The 25,269-nt window shown below is 48.5% G+C and overlaps 1 protein-coding gene across 1 annotated transcript in view; it reads left to right on the top strand.

The window, feature by feature from the left end:
* Positions 1-25,269, top strand: part of LOC123746654 (plexin-B) — a 364,020-nt gene that overhangs the window by 165,572 nt on the left and 173,179 nt on the right. Inside the window, exon 3 of the mRNA XM_069316869.1 lies at positions 20,159-20,335. Coding sequence (XP_069172970.1) covers positions 20,159-20,335 — 177 coding nt within the window. The remainder of the gene's footprint in view (positions 1-20,158; positions 20,336-25,269) is intronic.

Raw genomic sequence — 25,269 nt, 5'->3', positions numbered from 1 at the left:
CTGTGGTCCTGGGTTCGATCCCAGGCGCCGGCGAGAAACAATGGGCAGAGTTTCTTTCACCCTATGCCCCTGTTACCTAGCAGTAAAATAGGTACCTGGGTGTTAGTCAGCTGTCACGGGCTGCTTCCTGGGGGTGGAGGCGTGGTCGAGGACCGGGCCGCGGGGACACTAAAAAGCCCCGAAATCATCTCAAGATAACCAAGATTATCTTGGTGGCGGATGTAGATGCAGAATGCTCACTAATGAGTCCCATTCCTCAACAGCCCCGAAAAACTGCGCTAAGCCCCGAAAACATCTCAAGGTAACCTCAAGGTATTGCTACATCTTATTTCTCAGAAAGTGAAGAACCAGAGAATTGGTTCACTGGAGTAGTATGCCAAATTTTACACGTTGGCAAAACAGGAACGAATGACGGCAATCAGAGGCTGGTGAAACAAAAGAATTCCAAAATGAAATTCACGGTCGATGATAAAAGTTAAGATAAGCCTGGTACCAGTGGACTAGTTAGAAGACAGCTTAAGGCTTCAACAAAGATGGAACGAAGCAGTTCCATTTTATATTGCATTTCTTTATATCATTCGTTCGTCTAATTTTGTTGAAGTGTCAGTTTTATCAGTCAAGTATGAATGGGTCTCCGTAATACTCTTAACTTTTGTCCTCTTCTGATTTTTCTTATTTTTCCTCTTATATGAGTGTTTATCTGTGCTTAAGATGCTGAATAAATTATATTATTGTAATGTAAATCGTAGCAGCTGAGGAAAATATAATTTAATATTGTAAATTTGATCTGCAAATTGGAAATGACTACAGCAGCAGGAGCAACAAGGTCATCAAAGATAACCAGAATAATAGAAACATTTGTAGAAAAAAGCTAAAGGTCACTCCACTTTCATTATTAATACGAGAACCAGTGGCGTGAATCGGGTCCTGCTCCACCCTTCCCCTTCAGAGCGGCAGGAGAGTGCTGAAATAGCGGAAAAACTGAGAACTATACCTATACCAACCTATACCTATCTACCTATACCTATTAAGAACGGAAATACCTTATACGGCGCTCATAGACACGATACAGCACCTAAATTATTAGGACAGTCTCAAGGCCCTGGAAATGTGCTCTTTATCAAGGCGACGAGAGAGCCATCACGCAATATACACACATGGAAAATACTGGAGGAGCAGCTCCCAATTTTGCAGAGTAAAATAATAGTTATGCATAAATCCACAAGGGCCGTGACGAGGATTCGAACCTGCGTCCGGGAGCGTCCTGCGTCCTGGGATGCTCCCGGACGCAGGTTCGAATCCTCGTCACGGCCCTTGTGGATTTGTTCATTTGATGCATCACGTTAGTGTGATCTGTGTGTGATAGTTATGCATCTTTTATACAGAGGGAGTGTGTTGAAGAGTTATTGGGCCTTAAAACTCTATATGGGGTTGCTTTCAGGCCTTCAGGGTGACAAATGTATCAAGGTTGACCAACTAGGCCGCCCAAATGAAGACGTGTTCATGGGTTAACTAACCTATGACTACCCGCGGTTGTTCAACGTCCTCCCAGCGACGATAAGAAATATTGCCGGAACAACCGTGGACATCTTCAAGAGAAAACTGGACTGTTTTCTAAGAGAAGTGCCGGATCAGCCGGGCTGTGGTGGGTATGTGGGCCTGCGGGCTGCTCCAAGCAACAGCCTGGTGGACCAAACTCACAAGTCAAGCCTGTCCTCGGGCCGGGCTTGGAGAGAACTACTACTCCCAGAACCCCATCAAGCAGGTATCAAGCAGGTCCCTTTTAGTGTTAGTTTAGTGTTAGTGATTCTTGGGGATCAGTGGCCCGCGGCCCTGTCTCTGGCCAGACCTGTTTGTTCATACAAGTTGCTGTATCAACTCCAGGCCTGGTCATTGTACCTGAACACTTTGTATACATTTCGCTCAGTCATCGTGTCACTAACCTTCTTACAACTTGTAAACTCTGGGAAGGAAAACTGTCTTGACCTAACGTAACTTTTATCGCAAATGTCCTCCAAGTTTCTGCACAGTTGCCAAAACTGGCCGCATTACAGACCTGCAGCAGAGAACAGTCTCTCGTGTCAGGCATCACCCGATATTCTCTTGTCTCACAATTTCATCTCGGGGCTGTAAATAACTGTTTTATTAATGGCTGGAATCGAGGTGAAATATATAAGTAATATGTAAAGTGAACCAGGCTGAGATTCATATGTTTACGGGCTCACCATAGCCCGTGCTACTTGGAACTTTTTCTTCCGGGTAGCGAATCTTAAACAACATGGTCGCTGTACCAACACCAATTGTATCCGGTGATACAGCGGATACAATTCCGCTGTATCATCACCCACTGTGATTCTCGTTAAAGTTGAACACGAAAAATTATTTTAAATATATTTCCAGTAATGGCGGGAGATTATGCGAGCCGCTGTGATAGGCTGTCATACAGGGGAACATTGAGAGCAAAATGCTATTTATTTCCATTATTATCATACGAGTAAAAGATAATACAAAAATCATTATATTGTTACAGTGTCTGTGAAACCTGTTAATTGATCTGAGATTTTGTATTTTTTGTGTGAGTAGTTATTGCTATAAAAATATTCTACAAGAAATATGGGTCTATAAAATATCATTGTTTGTCGTGTACAGTGATGCCTTGATGTGTTTGTGGAGACTTCGATATAGATTCAGCTACTCTGAACAAGTTCCAAGTAGCACGGGCTATGGTAAGCCCGTAGTGGACTTACCTGGCACAGGAGCGGGGCAAGTAGCACGGGCTATGGTAAGCCCGTAGTGGACTTACCTGGCACAGGAGCGGGGCAAGTAGCACGGGCTATGGTGAGCCCGTAGTGGACTTACCTGACACAGGAGCGGAGCAAGTAGCACGGGCTATGGTGAGCCCGTAGTGGACTTACCTGGCACAGGAGCGGGGCAAGTAGCACGGGCTATGTTGAGCCTGTAGTGGACTTACCTGGCACAGGAGCGGGGCAAGTAGCACGGGCTATGGTGAGCCCGTAGTGGACTTACCTGGCACAGGAGCGATGCACACCACTGTTGAACACCTCAGTGAACTAGACACTTGTTCTATTTGTAGAGTTTTAATGTGCTGGTGTTCGGGGCGCACACGCTATCCACTTCCTGCACGAAAAACTTTTATGTATGTAAGGTGCCATTACCGAGAGAGAGATTACGTGCCACGGGCGTGGGTGGCGCTGCCACGGGCGTCAGGACAGCCGTGGCTGCTGAACCTGACCATGGGAGAAAGGACCACCTCGCCGTATTGGGATTACCATAAACAGTCTGATAATGGGAGCATTAACATGGAGAGAGGAGGTATAGGTGTAGTGGGCACCCACGTCAAGGTGGCTGGCGGGGGACCCCCCCTTCAACCACACAAAAAACTGGATGGGTCTACACTGTGTTGGTAATGAACCCCTTTATGTTAATGAGCAGGGTAATAAAACCAGGAGGGCCACGCTGGCTGTCCCCCACTCCCATCACCATCCCCACCACCACCATCCCCACCACCACCATCCCCACCACCACCATCCCCACCCCCACCATCCCCACCCCCACCATCCCCACCCCCACCATCCCCACCCCCATCATCCCCATGCCTCTACTGGTGAGTGGGGAGGGGCAGTCTGTATGGATTGGCGCTTGTGCAAGGATGGGGGGCTGTATAATGATGGTGGATCCTGTACAATGATGGAGGGAGAATGTACAATGATGGGGTGCCTGTGCAGGCATCTGCGCAAGGGGTCCCAGGAGCATTTGACGCTAAGCCCCGAAATCATCTCAAGATTACCTCTCAAGATAAGATAGCATACCTGGAGAAGGTTGTCGGAGTTCTCCTGCTCTCGATTAAAGAAGACAGCTAAAATTGCTAGATCACGATGACATGGCCTTAGGCGCCATGTGTAAAACAAACAAAACGCAGATGTAATATACGCAAACATTTCAAAAGCTTTCGACAAATGTGATCTTGGTCGCAAGTAAGACCTTACTAAGAAGTAAGATCACAAAATACATGGAATCACAGCATCTCCATAGCCCCGGACAACATGGTTTCAGAACTGGGCGCTCTTGCCTGCCGCAGTTGCTGGACCACTATGATATGGCATTAGATACCTGCTTGATGGGGTTCTGGGAGTTCTACTCCCGAAGCCCGGCCCGAGCTCGACTTGTGAGAGTTTGGTCCACCAGGCTGTTGCTTGGAGCGGCCCGCAGGCCCACATACCCACCACAGCCCGGCTGATCCGGAACTTCTCTTAGAAAGCAGTCCAGTTTTCTCTTGAAGATGTCCACGGTTGTTCCGGCAATATTTCTTATAGTCTGATGCTATGGAAGACAGACAAAACGCTGATGTAATTTACACAGATTTCGCAAAAGCCTTCGACAAATGTGACCATGGTGTTATTAAACATAAATTGCGTTCAAAAGGAATTACCGGAAAAATAGGCAGATGGATCGATCATTTCCTGACTAACAGAACCCAATGTGTAATAGTTAACAAAATAAAATCCGGTCCATCAACCGTGAAGAGCTCAGTCCCCCAGGGTACTGTGCTTGCTCCAGTACTTTTTCTCATCCTCACATTGGACATAGACCAGAACACAACCTATAGCACTGTATCATCCTTTGCAGATGACACTAGGATTTTCATGAGTTGATAACATAGCGGACACGGTAAACCTCCAATCAGATGTAGATCAGGTGATTTCTATGGAAAATCAGAAGATTTCTATGGAAAGAAATCCATAGGAAGAAATCCATGCGAGTCTCACATGGAAACATGAGAGATTACTAGAGATTCGGACGAGCTGATGTACTCGCCCACTTGTGCTTGCGAGGGTTGAGCTTTGGCTCTTTGGTCCCGCTGATGTGGCCACAAAGAATCTTTCTCAAGGACATCATAGCTACTTGGAGCCGCGAAGAAGAAAATTGTCAATGTTGGAGTCGAGATAAAAATAAGGGGACGTTAGCGGAGCCTGATGATAAATCCCATTGGAAAATATTTCTATTCATCAGGCGGTCGTGAAGGAGGATTCCGTACCCGCCGACCTGATCAAGTATTTGTCCAGGAGACGGTGAGGGCTAATCAACTTGGGATGGGTGACTGCCAGGCACAAGACGGTTGAAATTGATGGGCTGATAGTTGATATCTGTGGCTCCTCATATGTGACAGTTGTGGGATTGTGGGACATAGTTCAAATCCGCGAGGGCTTGTCGGGATGTCCGGGACATACCAAAACACCCATAATGGCGTCGTTAAGTTACGGCCTTGTCGTCTGAATAGCCTTGTAATGCTGGCAGGAGGCATTCACTACTTGTGTCAGGATGCCAGTGGCTTCTTCCTCCTCTCTCCCTTCTATCTCTCTTCCGTCTCTCTTCCTCTTCCTTCTTGCAGGTTGGCGTTCAATCCCCGACCGTCCAATTGGTTGCGCACCATTTCTTTTCCCCGTCCCATCCCAAACCCTTATGCTGACCCCTTCCAAGTGTTATAAAGCCGTAATGGCTTGGCGCTGTATCCCAATGGCTTTTGGGATACAGGGATATTCTTTTGGGATACATAAATGACTTTTGGTCATTTATTAATATTAGTAATCTTTAAAACATTGCATTTTTATGAAGATTCAGCAGATTGAAATATCTGTATGGATCTAATTTGTAATTTTGATTTAAATGACAAACTCCAAACTCTCAAAAACTCACTCTCACAAGTCGAGCCTGGCCTCAGGTCGGGCTTGGGGAGTAGAAGTACTCCCAGAACCCCATCAAGCAGGTATCCTCTGGTTCCGTTGAGAGATGCTGGATTATTTACTCATTGCTTGGAATCTCCTACCTCGTTATGAGGTGTGGGTAGTGTGTTGTGGGGGGTGTGGGTAGTGTGTTGTGGGGGGGTGTGGGTAGTGTGTTGTGGGGGGGTGTGGGTAGTGTGTTGTGGGGGGGTGTGGGTAGTGTGTTGTGGGTGTAGTGTGTTGTGGGGGTGTGGGTGTAGTGTGTTGTGGGGGTGTGGGTGTAGTGTGTTGTGGGGGTGTGGGTGTAGTGTGTTGTGGGGGTGTGGGTGTAGTGTGTTGTGGGGGTGTGGGTGTAGTGTGTTGTGGGGGTGTGGGTGTAGTGTGTTGTGGGTGTAGTGTGTTGTGGGGGTGTGGGTGTAGTGTGTTGTGGGGGTGTGGGTGTAGTGTGTTGTGGGGGTGTGGGTGTAGTGTGTTGTGGGGGTGTGGGTGTAGTGTGTTGTGGGGGGGTGTGGGTGTAGTGTGTTGTGGGTGTAGTGTGTTGTGGGGGTGTGGGTGTAGTGTGTTGTGGGGGTGTGGGTGTAGTGTGTTGTGGGGGTGTGGGTGTAGTGTGTTGTGGGGGTGTGGGTGTAGTGTGTTGTGGGGGTGTGGGTGTAGTGTGTTGTGGGGGTGTGGGTGTAGTGTGTTGTGGGGGTGTGGGTGTAGTGTGTTGTGGGGGTGTGGGTGTAGTGTGTTGTGGGGGGGTGTGGGTAGTGTGTTGTGGGGGTGTGTGGGTAGTGTGTTGTGGGGTGTGTGGATAGTGTGTTGTGGGGGTGTGTGGGTAGTGTGTTGTGGGGGTGTGTGGGTAGTGTGTTGTGGGGGGTGTGGATAGTGTGTTGGGGGTGGGATAGTGTGTTGTGGGGGTGTGTGGATAGTGTTGTGAGGTGCAGGGTAGCGTGGGGGTGTCGAGGAGTTCTCTACCGGCCCAGGTTTTCTTGATTAATTTCCCCCCGGGTAACACTATACATCGTCTTGGTTATCCAACGAGTCTCATCAGGAGGATCCATGCCGAGGACCACCCACCAGACCTGCCCGCTGCCTTGTCGATCGTCTGAGGAATAGTTAATGGGCTCCTTTCAAGAGACCCTTGGAGAAAGTAAGAAGATAGCGATTTTCCTTCAGTATTCAAAATAGTCATCGACAATTTTTATAAAGTTGTAAACGTCTCATTTTTGCAGCAGGGGGGGATGAGGGGGGGCATGATAATGTTGGCAGCCATTTGCGGCCTGCCGGCTCGACACCAAGTAGGCTGTAGAACCGCCGGCTCGACACCAAGTAGGCTGTAGAACCGCCGGCTCGACACCAAGTAGGCTGTAGAACCGCCGGCTCGACACCAAGTAGGCTGTAGAACCGCCGGCTCGACACCAAGTAGGCTGTAGAACCGCCGGCTCGACACCAAGTAGGGTGTAGAACCGCCGGCTCGACACCAAGTAGGGTGTAGAACCGCCGGCTCGACACCAAGTAGGGTGTAGAACCGCCGGCTCGACACCAAGTAGGCTGTAGAACCGCCGGCTCGACACCAAGTAGGCTGTAGAACCGCCGGCTCGACACCAAGTAGGCTGTAGAACCGCCGGCTCGACACCAAGTAGGCTGTAGAACCGCCGGCTCGACACCAAGTAGGCTGTAGAACCGCCTGCTTGGCCCCAGTCCAACTCCGACCAAGAGGTAGCAGATATTACCTTTGCGGGACGAAAAGAAAAGGTAGTTTATACAGTGGGGGACTATGGCGGAGATACTTCTGTCGAAGAATTCGTGGACTGGAATTTGAGAGCCTTTTACGACGAGGGGCGTCTCCTGCTGGGAGTAGTTTGTTCCAAGAATGGTCAGTGACAAGCACCTTCTGTGTTGAGAAGTCTCGAGAGCCTCAAGAACCAGTAGGAACAGAGTCTTCGGCCCTGGCCAAGGTGGTGGATGGGGGATGAATCATATAATATTGGTATAGGTGGGTCCAGGTGGGTCCTGGTGGGTCCAGGTGGGTCCAGGTGGATCCTGGTGGGTCCTGGTGGGTCCTGGTGGGTCCTGGTGGGTCCTGGTGGGTCCTGGTGGGTCCTGGTGGGTCCAGGTGGGTCCAGGTGGGTCCAGGTGGAAAGGGGTGAGATGGCGGAGCTCTTATGATCCCGTTCTAGCGTGCACACATTTTATGGGGAATCCCAGGGTAATTATTGTCTTGTAAGTTGTCGAGTAATAGCCAGGGAGGGGGCAACGCCGCATACACATCTCTGGCCATCCTGTGCACTGCAATCTTGTGTATCGTAAACTCCCGAGATTGAAAGTTAGCTTCGAGAATGTGGATAATGTTTATCCTCGTGCACTCATTTCTCCAGTTTGGATCACGATCCTACTATACTAAGTGACTCACACGGTGGAAAGTTGAGTTTGAACAATGTGGGGTTTGTATACCGGTTTTGGCTTGGGTTTTTTGGAACGTGTTGGGCATGCACTAGCAGGAATACACCACAAGGTATTTGTGACTAATAATTCTTGTGAATGAAAAACTTTCGATTGCTATATATTTATGGTCGTATTTCGCCGGCCATCGTAAAGTGTGATGCGACCGCTGTAGAGAAGTGTCCTTTTTGTTTATTGTGCACCCCACACTCATCCTGTGAGCGGTAGCGCAAAAAGCATTACAGAGGGCACAAAAGGTCTTTATCAGACCTCATCTTAGATTATTACATAAACAATTCCTTGGTGCAAGTAATCCGGGTGGTATTTGGGTCGTGAGAGGAGGGTGGGGGTGAACCCGGTTGGTACTTGGTTCAGAGAAACCCGGTTGGGAATAGGTAGGGCGTGGGGGGGGGGAGGCAACTGGCATATGAACAGACAAAAGCATTAAGACCGCGACGCTAGAACCAAGAGCCAGAGGAGACGTGATACCGTCATACAAGATACTCAAGAGTGTTGACAGTAGATACAGGGACAGTTTGATTATGGAAGAGAATAGAACAAGGAGCATAAGTGGACACTGGAAGGTCAGAGGAAAGTAAAAATGAAGGTTTGCAGTGTGCATTCACCTAGTTATGCTTGCGGGGGTTGAGATCTGCTCTTTCGGCCCGCCTCTTAACTGTCAGTCAACTGTTGCTAATTTTTTCCCTACACCCCCAGGAAGCAGCCCGGGACAGCTGACTATCTCCCAGGTACCTATATACTGCTAGGTAACAGGGGCATCAGAGGTGAAAGAAACTCTGCCCATTTTTGTTTCTCGCCCGCGCCAAGAATCGAACCCGGGCCACAGGATTACGAGTCTAGCGTGCTAGATACACACACAAAGCCACATGCCCCCCTGTGTGTGTGTGTGTGTGTGTGGGTGTGTGTAAAAAGAGGGCATCTAAGGCAACGCCGGGCCCAAGCACTGAAGCTCGATCCTTGTGATCACCATCTAGAAACACATGCATAATAAGTCACAAATTCCAGGGTTCCAATATAATCCGCACAATTAAAAATACGGTAATTGCCATTCCAGGACAAAATTGTAATGTTTGCAACAGTCGTTATGATATGAGCGTCGCACTGTCCCGTTGCTCTCTAGGGCTGACCCTATGGCAACGCGGACCCTATGGCAACGCGGACCCTATGGCAACGCGGACCCTATGGCAACGCGGACCCTATGGCAACGTGACCCCATGGCAACGCGGACCCATGGCAACGTGACCCCATGGCAACACGACCCCCCCCCCCCCACACACACACACACACACACACACACACACACACACACACACACACAAATCCAGACCCAAAAATTCGGGCAACTTGCGTAAAATTTGGAGGCAAAATATATGTACATTTTTGTTGGGTGGGAAGGATGGGGGGGGGGAGGGGGTGCCAAGGAAATGGATGGGCCTGGAAGTTGGGCATTAAGTAGGGGTTATTGATTGCTTTCCTTGTTGGTGGTGTCCTCTTCCTTCTTCTTCTCTCCTTCCTTCTCCTCCTCTCCTTCCTTCTCTTCCTTATTCTCTCCTCTCTCTCTTCCCCCCCTTCCATTTTTCCTCTTGTCCTACTAGTCTTCGTTCTTTTTCTTAATATTATCGTTATGCTCGTCTGCTTTCCTCGTATTATCCAGCTGTTCTTCACATTCTGTCTTCCATACTCTTTCATCAAACTTTTGTGTTTTCGTTCTTTCTTTGTTAGGCTGTTCATCCAAGTTCTCTCATTTTTCTTCCTCGTTATTTCGCTCCCTTTTCATCTCCTCTTATGTTCCCGTTTTCTTCTTGTTCGCTTTACTTCTCGTTGTCTCTCCTTCTCGTTGTCTCTCCTTCTCGTTGTCTCTCCTTCTCGTTGTCTCTCCTTCTCGTTGTCTCTCCTTCTCGTTGTCTCTCTCCTTCTCGTTGTCTCTCTCCTTCTCGTTGTCTCTCCTTCTCGTTGTCTCTCCTTCTCGTTGTCTCTCCTTCTCGTTGTCTCTCCTTCTCGTTGTCTCTCCTTCTCGTTGTCTCTCCTTCTCGTTGTCTCTCTCCTTCTCGTTGTCTCTCTCCTTCTCGTTGTCTCTCTCCTTCTCGTTGTCTCTCTCCTTCTCGTTGTCTCTCTCCTTCTCGTTGTCTCTCTCCTTCTCGTTGTCTCTCTCCTTCTCGTTGTCTCTCTCCTTCTCGTTGTCTCTCTCCTTCTCGTTGTCTCTCTCCTTCTCGTTGTCTCTCTCCTTCTCGTTGTCTCTCTCCTTCTCGTTGTCTCTCTCCTTCTCGTTGTCTCTCTCCTTCTCGTTGTCTCTCTCCTTCTCGTTGTCTCTCTCCTTCTCGTTGTCTCTCTCCTTCTCGTTGTCTCTCTCCTTCTCGTTGTCTCTCTCCTTCTCGTTGTCTCTCTCCTTCTCGTTGTCTCTCTCCTTCTCGTTGTCTCTCGTTCTCTCTCGTTCTCGTTCTCTCTCGTTCTCTCGTTCTCGTTCTCTCTCTCTCCTTCTCGTTCTCTCTCTCTCCTTCTCGTTCTCTCTCTCTCTCTCTCCCCTCTCCCTGCTGGTGTAGCGGTAGTTTACGAGAGCAGTATTCGGGTTTTATGTTGACATTTTCCTATTTCACTGTTAATATTCATTCTCGGTTCCTTAGCTGTCACTATTAAATATATATATTATAATGTAACTGCAGTGCTGTTGGACCTTTTATAATTGTCACGGGGGCGAGTCTCACCCGGTGGTGGGCGTCGTCTTGGGGGCGAGTCTCACCCGGTGGTGGGCGTCGTCTTGGGGCAAGTCTCACCCGGTGGTGGGCGTCGTCTTGGGGCGAGTCTCACCCGGTGGTGGGCGTCGTCTTGGGGGCGAGTCTCAACCGGTGGTGGGCGTCTCGGGGCGTGTTTCCCACCGCTGCCACCATTGTCCACAACAGCTGCATGGCTCAGGCTCGGTTACGAAGGGCCGCACCTTGGATTACCTTGGATTATTTTTGGCTCTTTGGGATTAGGAAACATTTAACCAGGGAACCTCGCTTATCCACGTTGGATTTAGAACAGTTGTCATTTCTGTTTGGTTGTGGTGGTGGATGATTATAGAGGTTGATGTATGGGGGGGGGTGATGTCCAGATTGATGTTACACTTGATTCTGTAATCTAGGTCGTGGTGTACAGTTAAATGTACATTTTATGCTGTAATCTAGATCTGTAATCTACGGGGGCCTCGTAGCCTGGTGGATAGCGCGCAGGACTCGTAATTCTGTGGCGCGGGTTCGATTCCCGCACGAGGCAGAAACAAATGGGCAAAGTTTCTTTCACCCTGAATGCCCCTGTTACCTAGCAGTAAATAGGTACCTGGGAGTTAGTCAGCTGTCACGGGCTGCTTCCTGGGGGTGGAGGCCTGGTCGAGGACCGGGCCGCGGGGACACTAAAGCCCCGAAATCATCTCAAGATAACCTCAAGATCAAGATAGATGGGGGCTTCGCCTTGTGTGTTATTTATGGGGGCCGTGTATTTTGTCGATTGGTGTGTGTATGTGAGCAAGTTCCTACATGTATGCACCATAGTGTGGTTGTAGGGTTCGAGACTCGGCGCGTATCTTCTTGAGATCTTGAGGTTATCTTGGAGATGATTTCGGGGCTTAGTGTCCCCGCGGCTCGGTCCTCGACCAGGCCTCCTTTTTGTTACACATCCCCAGGAAGCAGCCCGTAGTAACTGTTTAACTCCCAGGTACCTATTTACTGCTAGGTAACAGGGGCATTAGAGTGAAAGAAAGGTTTTTGCCCATTTGTCTCCGCCTTTACCTGGGATCGAACCCGGAACCTCAGGATTACGAATCCGAAGCGCTGTCCACCCAGCTGTCAGGCGCCCGTAAGCCCCGACTTTCGAATAAATAGATTAGTTTAATATCTATCTTTTCTGAGCATATATAAATTTCAAGATATTGCCAAGATTAGTACTAGGGTCATTGATTTCACCCTCTCTCAAATTCACTCACTCACTCACTCACTCACTCACTCACTCACTCACTCACTCACTCACTCACTCACTCACTCACTCACTCACTCACTCACTCACTCACTCACTCACTCACTCACTCACTCACTCACTCACTCACTCACTCACTCACTCACTCACTCACTCACTCACTCACTCACTCACCCACCCACCCACCCACCCACCCACCCACCTACTCACCCACTCACTCACTCACTCACTCTATTTCTCCACCAACATTCACTGTGTATATACCCCGAAATCTAATTATTTACGCTTTGCCACTCGCGCTGAATTCATTCGGAGTTTAATTGCAGCAAGTGAAGGCCTGGCAGCAGTAGCTCGCTCCCAGGGACGTGGGGGTGGTAGTAATGGCTCCCTCTGACGGGGCGATTACGTTACTTTGGAAAATAGTAAGTTTAGAGCACACCTTAGTTGATGAACTTGGACTGGTCTTGAACGACGGTCTTGTATCTACTAGGGTCGACGTTCGATTCCCCGATGGTTCTTGTGGTTGGGCATCGTTCCTTTGTGCCCTGTTCTCGTGCCCCAGCTCCTTGTCCTCGTGTCCCAGCTCCTTGTCCTCTTGTCCCAGCTCCTTGTCCTCTTGTCCCAGCTCCTTGTCCTCTTGTCCCAGCTCCTTGTCCTCTTGTCCCAGCTCCTTGTCCTCTTGTCCCAGCTCCTTGTCCTCTTGTCCCAGCTCCTTGTCCTCTTGTCCCAGCTCCTTGTCCTCTTGTCCCAGCTCCTTGTCCTCGTGTCCCAGCTCCTTGTCCTCGTGTCCCAGCTCCTTGTCCTCTTGTCCCAGCTCCTTGTCCTCTTGTCCCAGCTCCTTGTCCTCGTATATCCCAGCTCCTTGTCCTCGTATATCCCAGCTCCTTGTCCTCGTATATCCCAGCTCCTTGTCCTCGTATATCCCAGCTCCTTGTCCTCGTATATCCCAGCTCCTTGTCCTCGTATATCCCAGCTCCTTGTCCTCGTATATCCCAGCTCCTTGTCCTCGTATATCCCAGCTCCTTGTCCTCGTATATCCCAGCTCCTTGTCCTCATATGTTCATGTGAGTGGCGACGTTTCGGTCCGTCCAAGGTCCTAAACATTGGATGGCTTCACCTTATATCTCTCTCCAAACGAGGCGAGACATAAGGGTCAAAGATGGCCCGACCCGTCGTCACTCGTTCCATGCATGTATAGGCTGTTCCAGCCGTGTTCCAGTCGTGTTCTTGTGACGTCTCTGCCTCACGGGTCGTACTGAGGAAGACAGCAGAAGCAGCTGGTTAAGCGGTCACGTTACAGCATAATTCACTGTTTAAAGTTAAATGATGGATTGCAGACATCTCAATTTAACTTCGTTGTGGGTGTGGAGGAACTCTCTGCCTCCGGGAAGGCTGGCCGTAATACCTTGCCAAACTTCCCCTCGTCTAGGCCTACGTGTTGTATCAGTGTGAGGGGAAACAGAGCTCATAAGCCCCCTGTTTTTTCCCTCAGGACCTCTGCGGGGTCCAAGGCACTTTGGTGAGGGGAAGGGGAATATCTGCGAGAAGAAATTTACCTTTTAAAGGGTAAAACTGCGAGGAGGGAACAGTTACGTTAGTGAACTCAACTATTTGTGCTTGCGGGGGTTGAGCTTTGCTCTTTCGGCCCGCCTCTCAACTGTCAATCAACTGTTTACTAACTACTTTTTTTTTTTTTTTTTTCCACACCACACACACACACACACCCCAGGAAGCAGCCCGTGACAGCTGACTAACTCCCAGGTACCTATTTACTGCTAGGTAACAGGGGCATTCAGGGTGAAAGAAACTTTGCCCATTTGTTTCTGCCTCGTGCGGGAATCGAACCCGCGCCACAGAATTACGAATCCTGCGCGCTATCCACCAGGCTACGAGGCCCCTAGGCCATACTGTGTATGGAGTCAGCCTCCACCACGTCTCTGCCTAATGCAATAGTGTATGTGTGGGTTTGGGTGTGTGTGTGGGGGGGGGGGGAGGGTTTTGTACTCACCTAGTTGTGTTTGCGGGGGTTGAGCTTTGGCTCTTTCGTCCCGCCTCGTAAGTCAATCATGTGGTGTACAGATTTCTGAGCACATTGGGCTCTCTCATGTCTGCATTTGGAATTGTGTATGGAGTCAGCTTCCACCACATCACTTCCTAATGCATTTTTTGTGGACTACCCTTGACAATGAACAAATTATTTCCTATGTCCCTGTGGCTCATTTGGGTACTCGTTCAGCCTGGTTGATCAGTCCAGCAACCAGGAGGCCTGGTCGACGACCGGGCCGCGGGGACACTAAGCCCCGGAAGCACCTCAAGGTAACCTCGGTCTCCACTGGTGTTCCCTTGTGCATGTTCCACCCGTGCTAAACTGTCCATATCAACGCTGTCAATTCCTCTTGAGTATTTTGTAGGTAGTCTAATTAATCATCTCTTTTGTAGGTAGTAATGATCATACTTCATAGGATCAATTCTATAGTATGACTGCCGAGTTCCTTGTCCGAACCTCGGGAAGGAATCACACTGCTATGATGAACTCGGACTGGTCTTGAACGACGGTCTTGTATCTATTAGGGTCGACGTTCGATTCCCCGATGGTTCTTGTGGTCCCCACGCACCTGTAGGGATTAAAACCTGTACCGACTCAAACATTATGACGTCATAATGTAAAAATGTAAAACAATTTACATTATGTCCCCCCCCCCTGTAAAATGGGGACTGAGGGGTCTTGATCATTAGGCCTTAGACTCGTCTGGGAGTGAAAGGGGGGGGGGAAGGGGTAGTATGAGATGGTTGGAAACATTAGGCCTGAGACACCCCTTCCCCCCCCCCCTATTCCCCCTCCGGTAGGGGGGGGAGGGGCAAGATGATCATCTGAATAAATTATGGAAATTGGGAGTTTTCACCAAGCAAGATTTTTAGTTGAAACTTAAGAGAGGTAGTTGGTGTGAGGGGCCTCACTCTCCTGCCTTGTATAGTGGTGTGGTGTGCCTTGTGGTGTGCCTTGTGGTGTGTGGTGTGCCTTGTGGTGTGTGGTGTGCCTTGTGGTGTGTGGTGTGCCTTGTGGTGTGCCTTGTGGTGTGTGGTGTGCCTTGTGGTGTGCCTTGTGGTGTGTGGTGTGCCTTGTGGTGTGCCTTGTGGTGTGTGGTGTGCCTTGTGGTGTGCCTTGTGGTGTGGCAGTTGTTAGTAGTATGAGGGTGTTTTGTACTGGGGTAAACTGGTTTGATTTGACGCACCTGCTTTGTGTCCTGGACCTATTTTGTGTCCTGGACCTATTTTGTGTCCTGGACCTATTTTGTGTCCTGGACCTATTTTGTGTCCTGGACCTACTTTGTGTCCCGGACCTACTTTGTGTCCCGGACCTATTTTGTGTCCCGGACCTATTTTGTGTCCCGGACCTATTTTGTGTCTCGGACCTATTTTCTGGGCCCGGACCTATTTTGTGTCCTTATATTTTATGTCCATGTAACATCGTTATTTTGTTATTTGATGGACGTGTTTTATATGATAGACCTATGCTCCTACGAAGTATACTAGTGGGCTTGTTGCATTGTTTCAAGTTTATTTCAATATTGTTTAATTTGCGGAACATTTCTAGTTTGGTTAAGTCGCACTCTTGGAATATCAAATAGATATTTGTTTCTAGTGTGGTGCCCAACGGGTTCTGTTACAACCGTCTCGGAAGTGTTTAAGGTCAGGCTTGGTATTACACGGGTATACTCACCTAGTTGTGCTTGCGGGGGTTGAGCTCTGGCTCTTTGGTCCCGCGTGAATGGGTGGGAATGAATGGGTGTGACGTGGGTCGGCGTTCCTTCTGCAATGGAAGGTAGAGTGACGGCCTTACTTGTTGCAGGTCGGCGTTCCATGCCCGATGGAGTCCAGTTGGATAGCATGCTTTTCCTCCGCCCTAGCCTAAATCCCTAGCCTCGTATCCCTTCCAAGAACAAACACTTTCACTCACTCTATCTCTCACTCCTCGCTTACTTCACATTCACTTTTCACTCTGTCGTTCAAGAGAAAATCGAAGCGGAAATAATCCTCATCAAGGGCTTATATTACAAATTGAGTAGTTGCATCAGGATCCCTAAAGTGGGGCTGGGGAGGGGCGGAAGAGCCCCCCCCCCCCCACAGAGTGCTTGCAAGCACTCCTAAGGTGAGACCACTTGATATGTTTCAAAGGAACATTATTTCGGTACTATTTAGAAAGATAATTTCGAGTTTAAATTTACAAGTAAATATCATGTATAAGAAAACACAGCTGGGGTCTCGGGGCATACAAGAATGCCTTGGTCATTATGGCATAGTTATGCCTGGCATCGTTATCGTGTACATCGTTATCATGTGTATCATTATCATGGCTATCATCGCCGTTACCATGAATATGATAATGAAGGAATTATTATTTAGGTTTAAGCATAGCAAGATGGTACAGTTGGGAGGGAGATGGAACGGTGGGTGAGTTCTTGGTGGCCGAGGGAGGGGGTGGGTTCTGGTGGGGGCTTGGGGAGTGGGGTGGGTCTGGTAGAGGTGGGGATGGGGTGGGGGGGGCAGGCTACAGTTTGGACTGGTCAGTGGAGGAGGAAGGCCAATATTTGCTTAGTAAAGAGCAGACTTGTCCCATGTTGGGTGGCGCCGTACACCTTGCTCTCTCCAACACTTCCTGGTGGGCCGCCGGTCTCCTGGGCCCGGGCTTGGGGAGTAGAACTACTCCCAGAACCCCATCAACCAGGGGCGATACGTAGCCCCTCACGGCGCTGGCTATGGTCTTCTGGGTACTCCAGAGCACACTTCAGGTACTCTCCTGGTACACTAATACACGCCAGTACCATACTTGGTCGTCTGTGTACCACGACACCTTCGAAGGAAAACCCTAAGATCTCAAAAACATCTTGGGCGGACCTAAGTTACCTTTCGTGTTCTTAGGCTACACAAGTCTGAGGCACTTGGACTCTGCTTAATGGGGTTCAGGGAGGTATTCTACTCCCCCAAGTCCGGCCCGAGGCCAGGCTCGACTTGTGAGAGTTTGGTCCACCAGGCAGTTGCTTGGAGCGGCCTACAGGCCCACATACCCCCCACCACAGCCCGGTTGGTCCGGCACTTCTTTGAGGAAACAATCTTAGTTTCCTCTTGAAGATGTCCACGGTTGTTCCGGCAATATTTCTTACTCTGAGCTACCTGGAGGTACGCACGGTATTAAGAATCTGGTATTAAAACGAATATTTGTCTTCTGAAGTTGGTATTATTTTCTCGTATGACCGTACCTGTGGCATCCCTGCTGATGGCTCGCCCGCTTTGGGCATCCTAATGCCTCTAGTGCTCATGTTTGCCAGAATTTATGACCGCAGATTCGAAATTAATCATAAAATGTTTTCAGTTCTTCTTATTTCTTTGAGACATGGACGCCAAACTTTTCACATAAAACACGCAAGAAAAGTATTAGAAGACCAAGTTTACAATTTGCATTAAGAATTGCTCCCATACTGGAAGGCGATCCAGGTTAAGGTATGCAGAGTAAACTGCTGGGTGTACTCTCGCTGTCTCCAGTTTACCCTGAGATGAATCAGTCTCCTTAAGATTAGCAAAGTTAGGTCAGGTCAAGCTAGATTTGGTCTGTTTATTTTTCTACTAATTAGTTTGCTGTAATTCATAATTAAAGTAGGTGTGGGAGGCAGTGTGGGCTTAAATGTGCTAGTTCCCTTCTCTGTATTACTGCTTCTGCATTACTGTATTACTGCAGTAATATTGTATTATGGCCTCTTGAATGTAACCATCTTCAGCTAGTTCACAGGCGTTCGGCGTGGTCCACCACTGGCCATTAGCTAATTTGAACGGGCGCGCTCAGTCACGAATTGCTGTTTCGGGTCGTTATGAGAAATGGTTGTCGCTTGGGAAGGGCCAATGAGAGAGGCATATATTGCTGTCAGGCCAGGTTGTGGTGATGGATAGCCTCGTTACGAGTCATGCAGACGGCACACTGCCAACTGTTTTCCCCTCTCGTTGAGTCTGCCTCGTTGTGTGTATTGTGGGAGGAAGAGGAGGTTGTTCTTCCCTTATTGTTGTTGGTCAGTTGTTGTTATAGATTCAGCTACTCGGAACAAGTTCCAAGTAGCACGGGCTATGGCGAGCCCGTAGTGGACTTACCTGGCACAGGAGCGGGGCAAGTAGCACGGGCTATGGTGAGCCCGTAGTGGACTTACCTGGCACAGGAGCGGGGCAAGTAGCACGGGCTATGGTGAGCCCGTAGTGGACTTACCTGGCACAGGAGCGGGGCAAGTAGCACGGGCTATGGTGAGCCCGTAGTGGACTTACCTGGCACAGGAGCGGGGCAAGTAGCACGGGCTATGGTGACCCCGTAGTGGACTTACCTGGCACAGGAGCGGGGCAAGTAGCACGGGCTATGGTGACCCCGTAGTGGACTTACCTGGCACAGGAGCGGGGCAAGTAGCACGGGCTATGGTGAGCCCGTAGTGGACTTACCTGGCACAAGAGCGGTGCTGTGTGTGTTGGTCAGTGGCATCCCTACTCTCTCTCTCTCACCACCTCTCCCTCCCCCACCTCTACTCTCTCCCCCACCTGTCAAGCCTGGCCTCAGGCCGGGCTCGGGGAGTAGAATAACTCCCCGAGCTCCGTCAAGCAGGTACCTCTTCTTCCTCCACACACTCCCCAGGTCGATGTTCAATCCCCGACCGTCCAAGTGATTGATTGATAAAAGATTAAGCCACCCAAGAGGTGGCACGGGCATGAATAGCCCGTAACGTCCAAGTGGTTGGACACCATTCCTTTCCCTCCGTCCCATCCCAAATCCTTATCCTGACCCCTTCCAAGTGCTATATAGTCGTGATGGCTTGGCGCTCACCCCTGATAGTCCCCCCCCCTTCACACACATCTGTGCTCACCTAGTTGTGCTTGAGGGTGTTGAGCTTTGGCTCTCAACTGTCAATCAGCTGGTGTTCAGATTCCTTAGTTCTGTAGCTGTGTGCTTCACCTGTGTGAAGAATTAATTCCTTTGCATTTTACTTCGCAGTTGTTCATTGTTCGCGTGTATAGTATTTCGTTTTTATTACTTTTACGCAGCCAGTAAACCCAGTTTACTTGGGAGCCGGTCGGCCGAGCGGACAGCACGCTGGAATTGTGATCCTGTGGTCCCGGGTTCGATCCCGGGCGCCGGAGAGAAACAATGGGCAGAGTTTCTTTCACCCTGAATGCCCCTGTTACCTAGCAGTAAATAGGTACCTGGGAGTTAGTCAGCTGTCACGGACTGCTTCCTAGGGGTGAAGGCCTGGTCGAGGACCGGGCCGCGGGGACACTAAAACCCCGAAATCATCTCAAGATAACCTCAAGATAGCCATAGTAATATTATACATAGCTGGGGAGGGGGGTGCATAACCCCCCATACTTACGTCATCTTGAAAGTATTGATATAGGCACTAAGAAGATTTCTGAGAAGGGTGCATTATTAATACATTTGTCTTGTGTGCCACAGACGATGGGGATATTTCCAACTTCTGCGAGGTACAGAAAGTATTGATGTGTTACAGTATTACAAAGTATTACAAAAATTAGTATTACAAAATATCAGTATTACAAAATATCAGTATTACAAAATATCAGTATTACAAAATATCAGTATTACAAAATATCAGTATTACAAAGTATTACAAAATATTAGTATTACAAAATATCAGTATTACAAAATATTAGTATTACAAAATATCAGTATTACAAAATATTAGTATTACAAAATATCAGTATTACAAAGTATTACAAAATATCAGTATTACAAAATATCAGTATTACAAAGTATTACAAAATATCAGTATTACAAAATATTAGTATTACAAAATATCAGTATTACAAAGTATTACAAAATATTAGTATTACAAAATATCAGTATTACAAAGTATTACAAAATATCAGTATTACAAAATATCAGTATTACAAAGTATTACAAAATATTGTTGTATGTACTAAGAACATTTCTGAGAGGGGTACATTATTAATGAATACTTTTGTCTTTGTACCCACAGACGATGGGGAATATATACAACTTCTGCGAGGTGGGTCTGAAGATCTCTGGGGTGTCGCCCCTTCACGCCCGCGCCGCCCTCGTCTACCACACCACCAGCTTGACCGCCGTGCAGGCGGCCACCACCGCCCACCACACTGTTCTCTTCATGGGCACAGCCTCCGGCACACTCAAGAAGGTACGTCCATATCGCTCATCTTTTCTCCAAGTTCTATTTTGGTGTCTTAAGAATAATGGAGGAGTTGGTCTTGCGGGCTTCAAGATCTTCCAGCCTGAAGATCAAGCTTTTATAATTGACAAAATGGTAGGTTTTGTGTCGCATCGCTTCTGGAGGGAGGGAATTGTCATGGGAAACCGTTTTGTTGTTATTAGATTCAGTTCCAAGTAGCACAGGCTATGGTGAGCCCGTAGTGGACTTACCTGGCACAGAAGCGGGGCTATAACTGGGGAAACCGCCAAACCATTGCGACTATAGCACTGGGAAGGGGTCAGAATAAGGATTTGGGATGGGGCGGGAGGGGGGGGGGTGCAAAGGAATAGTGGCCGACAGTCGGGGATTGAACACCGACCTGCATGATCTGCATGGAGACCGTCGCTCTACTGTCCAGGCCAATGATGGCTGGAGCGATTGTATACTGCACCTTTTACAAATATATGTGGTTTGGTCATTAGGTGTTTCGTCTCGTTAGATTCTTCATATTGGGGGAGTTCAGTGAATATTTGTATACCCATCTCGATGGCCAGATTAATTTTGTGTTGTGCGATGGGCATGCCATTCTTGCTATGACTCCAGATAAATTATAGTCAAGGATTTCGCCTGCTGAACATCTAGTCTCTCGTGGCAATTTCTCAGATATTTAAAATATATTAGATACTTCTAAGTATGCAGGCGATGAGTCACAATAACGTGGCTAAAATATGATGACCAGACCACACACTAGAATGTGAAGAGACGACGACGTTTCGGTCCGTCCTGGACCATTCTCCAGTCGATTCTCAAGACAATCGACTTGAGAATGGTCCAGGACGGACCGAAACGTCGTCGTCCCTTCACATTCTAGTGTGTGGTCTGGTCAACACACTTCTAAGTATCTCATATCTACGCATCACGCCCTTCTCTATCATTCTTGCTAGTCATGTGGTATATTCGTTTGTTTAGCTTCACACTGTAGGCGTCTTAGTTATCGTAAAGAGGAGTTACGATAACATCGTAACTTATGAGTTGTGTAGGTCTTTGTTAATTGGTAATTGGCGCGACAGCTGCTGCATGACAGCCGGATGTGGTGCTGACATGGTTGTTAGTATGTCCCAGCCGGCCGCTGTTCTCCCAGCCCTGCCAGTCATCCATGGTGGCGGATTATGTTATGAGAAGACACTAGCTCTCCATATATGTCAGTTGCTTAGTTTAGAACCTGTACTTGAGGTCGATCTCGAACCCATTGTTGATGTGACGACTTATATTTTGTAACTAGCTCAAGATTGTAACTTGCTTAGCTAAATGAATTGTGGGGTTCAGTCCCTGAGCCCATTATGTGCCTCTGTAACCCTTTCCACTACCGCCCGCAAGATGGGTATGGGGTGCATAATAAATGAAGTAAACTAACTATGAGAAGGCGCCGAGCCTAGCCCGTCCTCCTAAGTTTTCCCACAGTCAAGAAAACGGTCAATTTAAAGTGGTCTCTCCTAACCTGCCAGAGGACCCAAAACAGAACACGGGACAGTACGTCACTTTCACCAGCCGCCTCCATTTTTTAGTCCAACAGTTTTTGGCCTTATGTAACGCATACGATCGAAAAGCGGCGTTCTTGGTCAGAGGACAGGTTGAGGTAGGTAAGCTAGATGGGTTGGGGGGGGGTGTAATTAGTACTAGAGTTGAATTTGTCGTTTGAAGCCTCTCTCCTGGTTGACAGCTTGACAGCTCAAAAGGAAGATAGCCACCAACCTCTACCCACAATTCAGATGTCGCGCTAACCCCCACCTGGTTACCTGATTGACCAGGTATTGGACTTCGAAATACCCACTGGACTTCGAAATACCCACTGGACTTCGAAATACCCACTGGACTTCGAAATAGCCATAGACAGCCTGTTCGTGCCATCTGCCCCATGTCCGGAGTCCTGGAGTTGCATATTCAACAAAAATAATAATAATCTTTCACAGGCTCTTGATGAGTTTCTCGTGCGCCACAATAAAAAGAAATTATTTGACTACAAATTTCCTCATAAGCATGTCTTAAAATCCCTCTTAAATATTTTCTTTAAATAATGCAGCAGCACACCGGTTTCCATCGACCGATAACGAAAGATAGGTTGAAATAAAACCCCAAAATAAAAAAATCCTCTGCATGCCAAGCAGGAAGGAAGGTGTAAGTGGTTATTTTCACATCACCGGGAACAACGCCTGAATGCACGATGTTGCTTCGACCATTCCTTTAACGGGCGCTCAGTTCTCTTGCCGCCTCGTGCAAGAGCGTCGGTCGGGTTCAGCCAGGGCGTTATCTTTCCGCGGCCATAAAATCCATGAAGGACATGTGGGTCTGAGATAGCTCTCCGCCAGCCTCCCCTTCCATGCGGGTCTGCGAGATAGCCCTCTCCACCAGCCTCCCCTTCGTCACGAGAGCAGCGCGCCCACGCCCACCAAGTTACTCCCACCCGCCCTGAGTTACTCTTGTGACGGGACCTGCCAGTTCGGCTGCCTTGACCAAGCGATAACAGGTGGAGGGGGAAGGAGAGGTATGCCTGAAGACTCGTTTCCAGTCGAGGAATCATCCAGGCAGAAAACAGGGACGTCAAGGCTAATGCGATTCCTTCTCGGGCCGTTGGGAGACATCCAGGCTTCTCCCGCTGAGCAGGAGGCCAAAAGGGAGGGAAAATGGAGAGGTCATCCAAACAAAAGAGGGTCATCAAAGGAAAGTAGGTGATTAAGCAGGGAAGGTTTGGTGCCAGCAGGGGACGATTGATCTGGCTGGCGGTGATCGTTCAGGCAAGAAGTGTCGTCCAAGAAAGAGGAAGAATCTTGAGATCTTTCGTGCAGAAGCCTTAGTTTATCCAAGATGCCGGGATAAGTGAGGATTGGAATTACAGTGACGAGGTAATACTAAAGCTCTAAAGTCATGTCATAGCTGCACAGAGGTACAAGGTGTAGATGATTGATTGGTGAAGATTAAGCCACCCAAAAGGTGGCACGGGCATGAATAGCCCGTAAGTGACCAGACCACACACTAGAAGTTGAAGGGACGACGACGTTTCGGTCCGTCCTGGACCATTCTCAAGTCGATTGAGAATGGTCCAGGACGGACCGAAACGTCGTCGTCCCTTCAACTTCTAGTGTGTAGTCTTGTCAACATACTTCAGCCACGTTATTGTGACTCATCGCCTGCAGCCCGTAAGTGGTGGCCCTTTTGAGCCATTACCAGTATCAAGAGCTGATACTGGAGATCTGTGGAGGTGCGACTGCACCCTGCGTGACGGGAGATGTCTCCCGTCCAAGGTGTAGGTGTGTCTATAACCACTTTGCAATCTGCTTGTATGAACTCTTATAAAGATTAGTGTGTGTCCCATCATTGAAGCTTGGTTCAGGCTCTGCCTAACCGAAGGAGGTAAGGAAGCAGGGGTAATAAAGTGGCATTCTAGTAGTGCATAATAATTGAGTGTAGGGTCTATGACTTTGGAAAACGTCTCCACTACGTCATCGCTACTGTGGGAGCCGGTCGGCCGAGCGGACAGCACGCCGGACTTGTGATCCTGTGGTCCTGGGTTCGATCCCATGCGCCGGCGAGAAACAATGGGCAGAGTTTCTTTCACCCTATGCCCCTGTTACCTAGCAGTAAAATAGGTACCTGGGTGTTAGCCAGCTGTCACGGGCTGCTTCCTGGGGGTGGAGGCCTGGTCGAGGACCGGGCCGCGGGGACACTAAAAAGCCCTGAAATCATCTCAAGATAACCTCAAGATCCCCCACCCACTTTATCTTATCCTGATAAGATAAGAAACCTTCATAATTTTAATCTGACTCAGATTGTGAATCTTGCTTACCTGAGGCGCTCCCGTAGTCTTATGATGCTCCATTGTCTTAACTATTTCTTGCTCCAGGTTGTTCCATTGTCTAAGTATTTCTTGAAAGTTTACATGTTATAAAGTTTGAAAATGATGATTATAATGGATAGTATTTCACATACTATGTACTCAAATCACAAACTCACTGAAGTTTAAACTACCATCAATGCAAGAGTAAAAGGCTATTCAATAAATTACATTTTCACAACGAGAGATCAGGAAAAAATATATATTAAAGTTGAAAACATCCAATGAGAAACCTTAAGAACCAAACCCCACACAAGGAATAGAACAATTGAGGGTAGAACTGTTCAAAGTCTGCTTCAAATATATTCTTTTGCGGAAGCTCAAAAAAATGGACCAACTTAGGGGAACGCAGACGGCACCACAGGAGGAGGCCGCGGTTGTTCAACGTCCTCCCAGCGACTATCAGAAATATTGCCGGAACAACCGTGGACATCTTCAAGAGAAAACTGGACTGTTTTCTAAAAAGTTCCGGACCAACCTGGCTGTGGAGGGTATGTGGGCCTGCGGGCCGCTCCAAGCAACAGCCTGGTGGACCAAACTCTCACAAGTCAAACCTGGCCTCGGGCCGGGCTTGGAGTAGAACTCACAGAACCCCCATCAAGCAGGCATCAGGGTGAAGGAAACTGGCCATTGTTTCTCGCCGGCGCCGGGAATCAAACCCGGGCCACAGGATTACGTGTCCAGCATGCTATCCACACAGCCACCGGCGCCCCTGATGTGTGTGTGTCCCAAAGCTTAGATGTATATTGCGTTTATATAAAGGCTTTGACCTCATCAGTACTGTGCGAGAGATGATTTTTTTTAACCTCAGAATGGGTTGCTACTGCAGTTCGTCCTCTCTAACAGGTCGCGTTTAATACATTATCGTAACCAACGTTACAAATGTAGCCTATTAAGGACAGTAATGGTTCACAAATATTCCCGTTATTAATCGGACTCGATGGGTTAGGTGGGTTGCTTGGGTTTGTACATTACTGGTCAAGGAAAAAGGTTAGATTTTTTACGAAGTTGCAGATCAGAAGGATGGTCTGGG

Source organism: Procambarus clarkii, chromosome 85 (assembly GCF_040958095.1).
Source record: "Procambarus clarkii isolate CNS0578487 chromosome 85, FALCON_Pclarkii_2.0, whole genome shotgun sequence".
NCBI lineage: Eukaryota > Metazoa > Arthropoda > Malacostraca > Decapoda > Cambaridae > Procambarus > Procambarus clarkii.
This window is presented reverse-complemented; position numbering and strand designations above follow the sequence as displayed.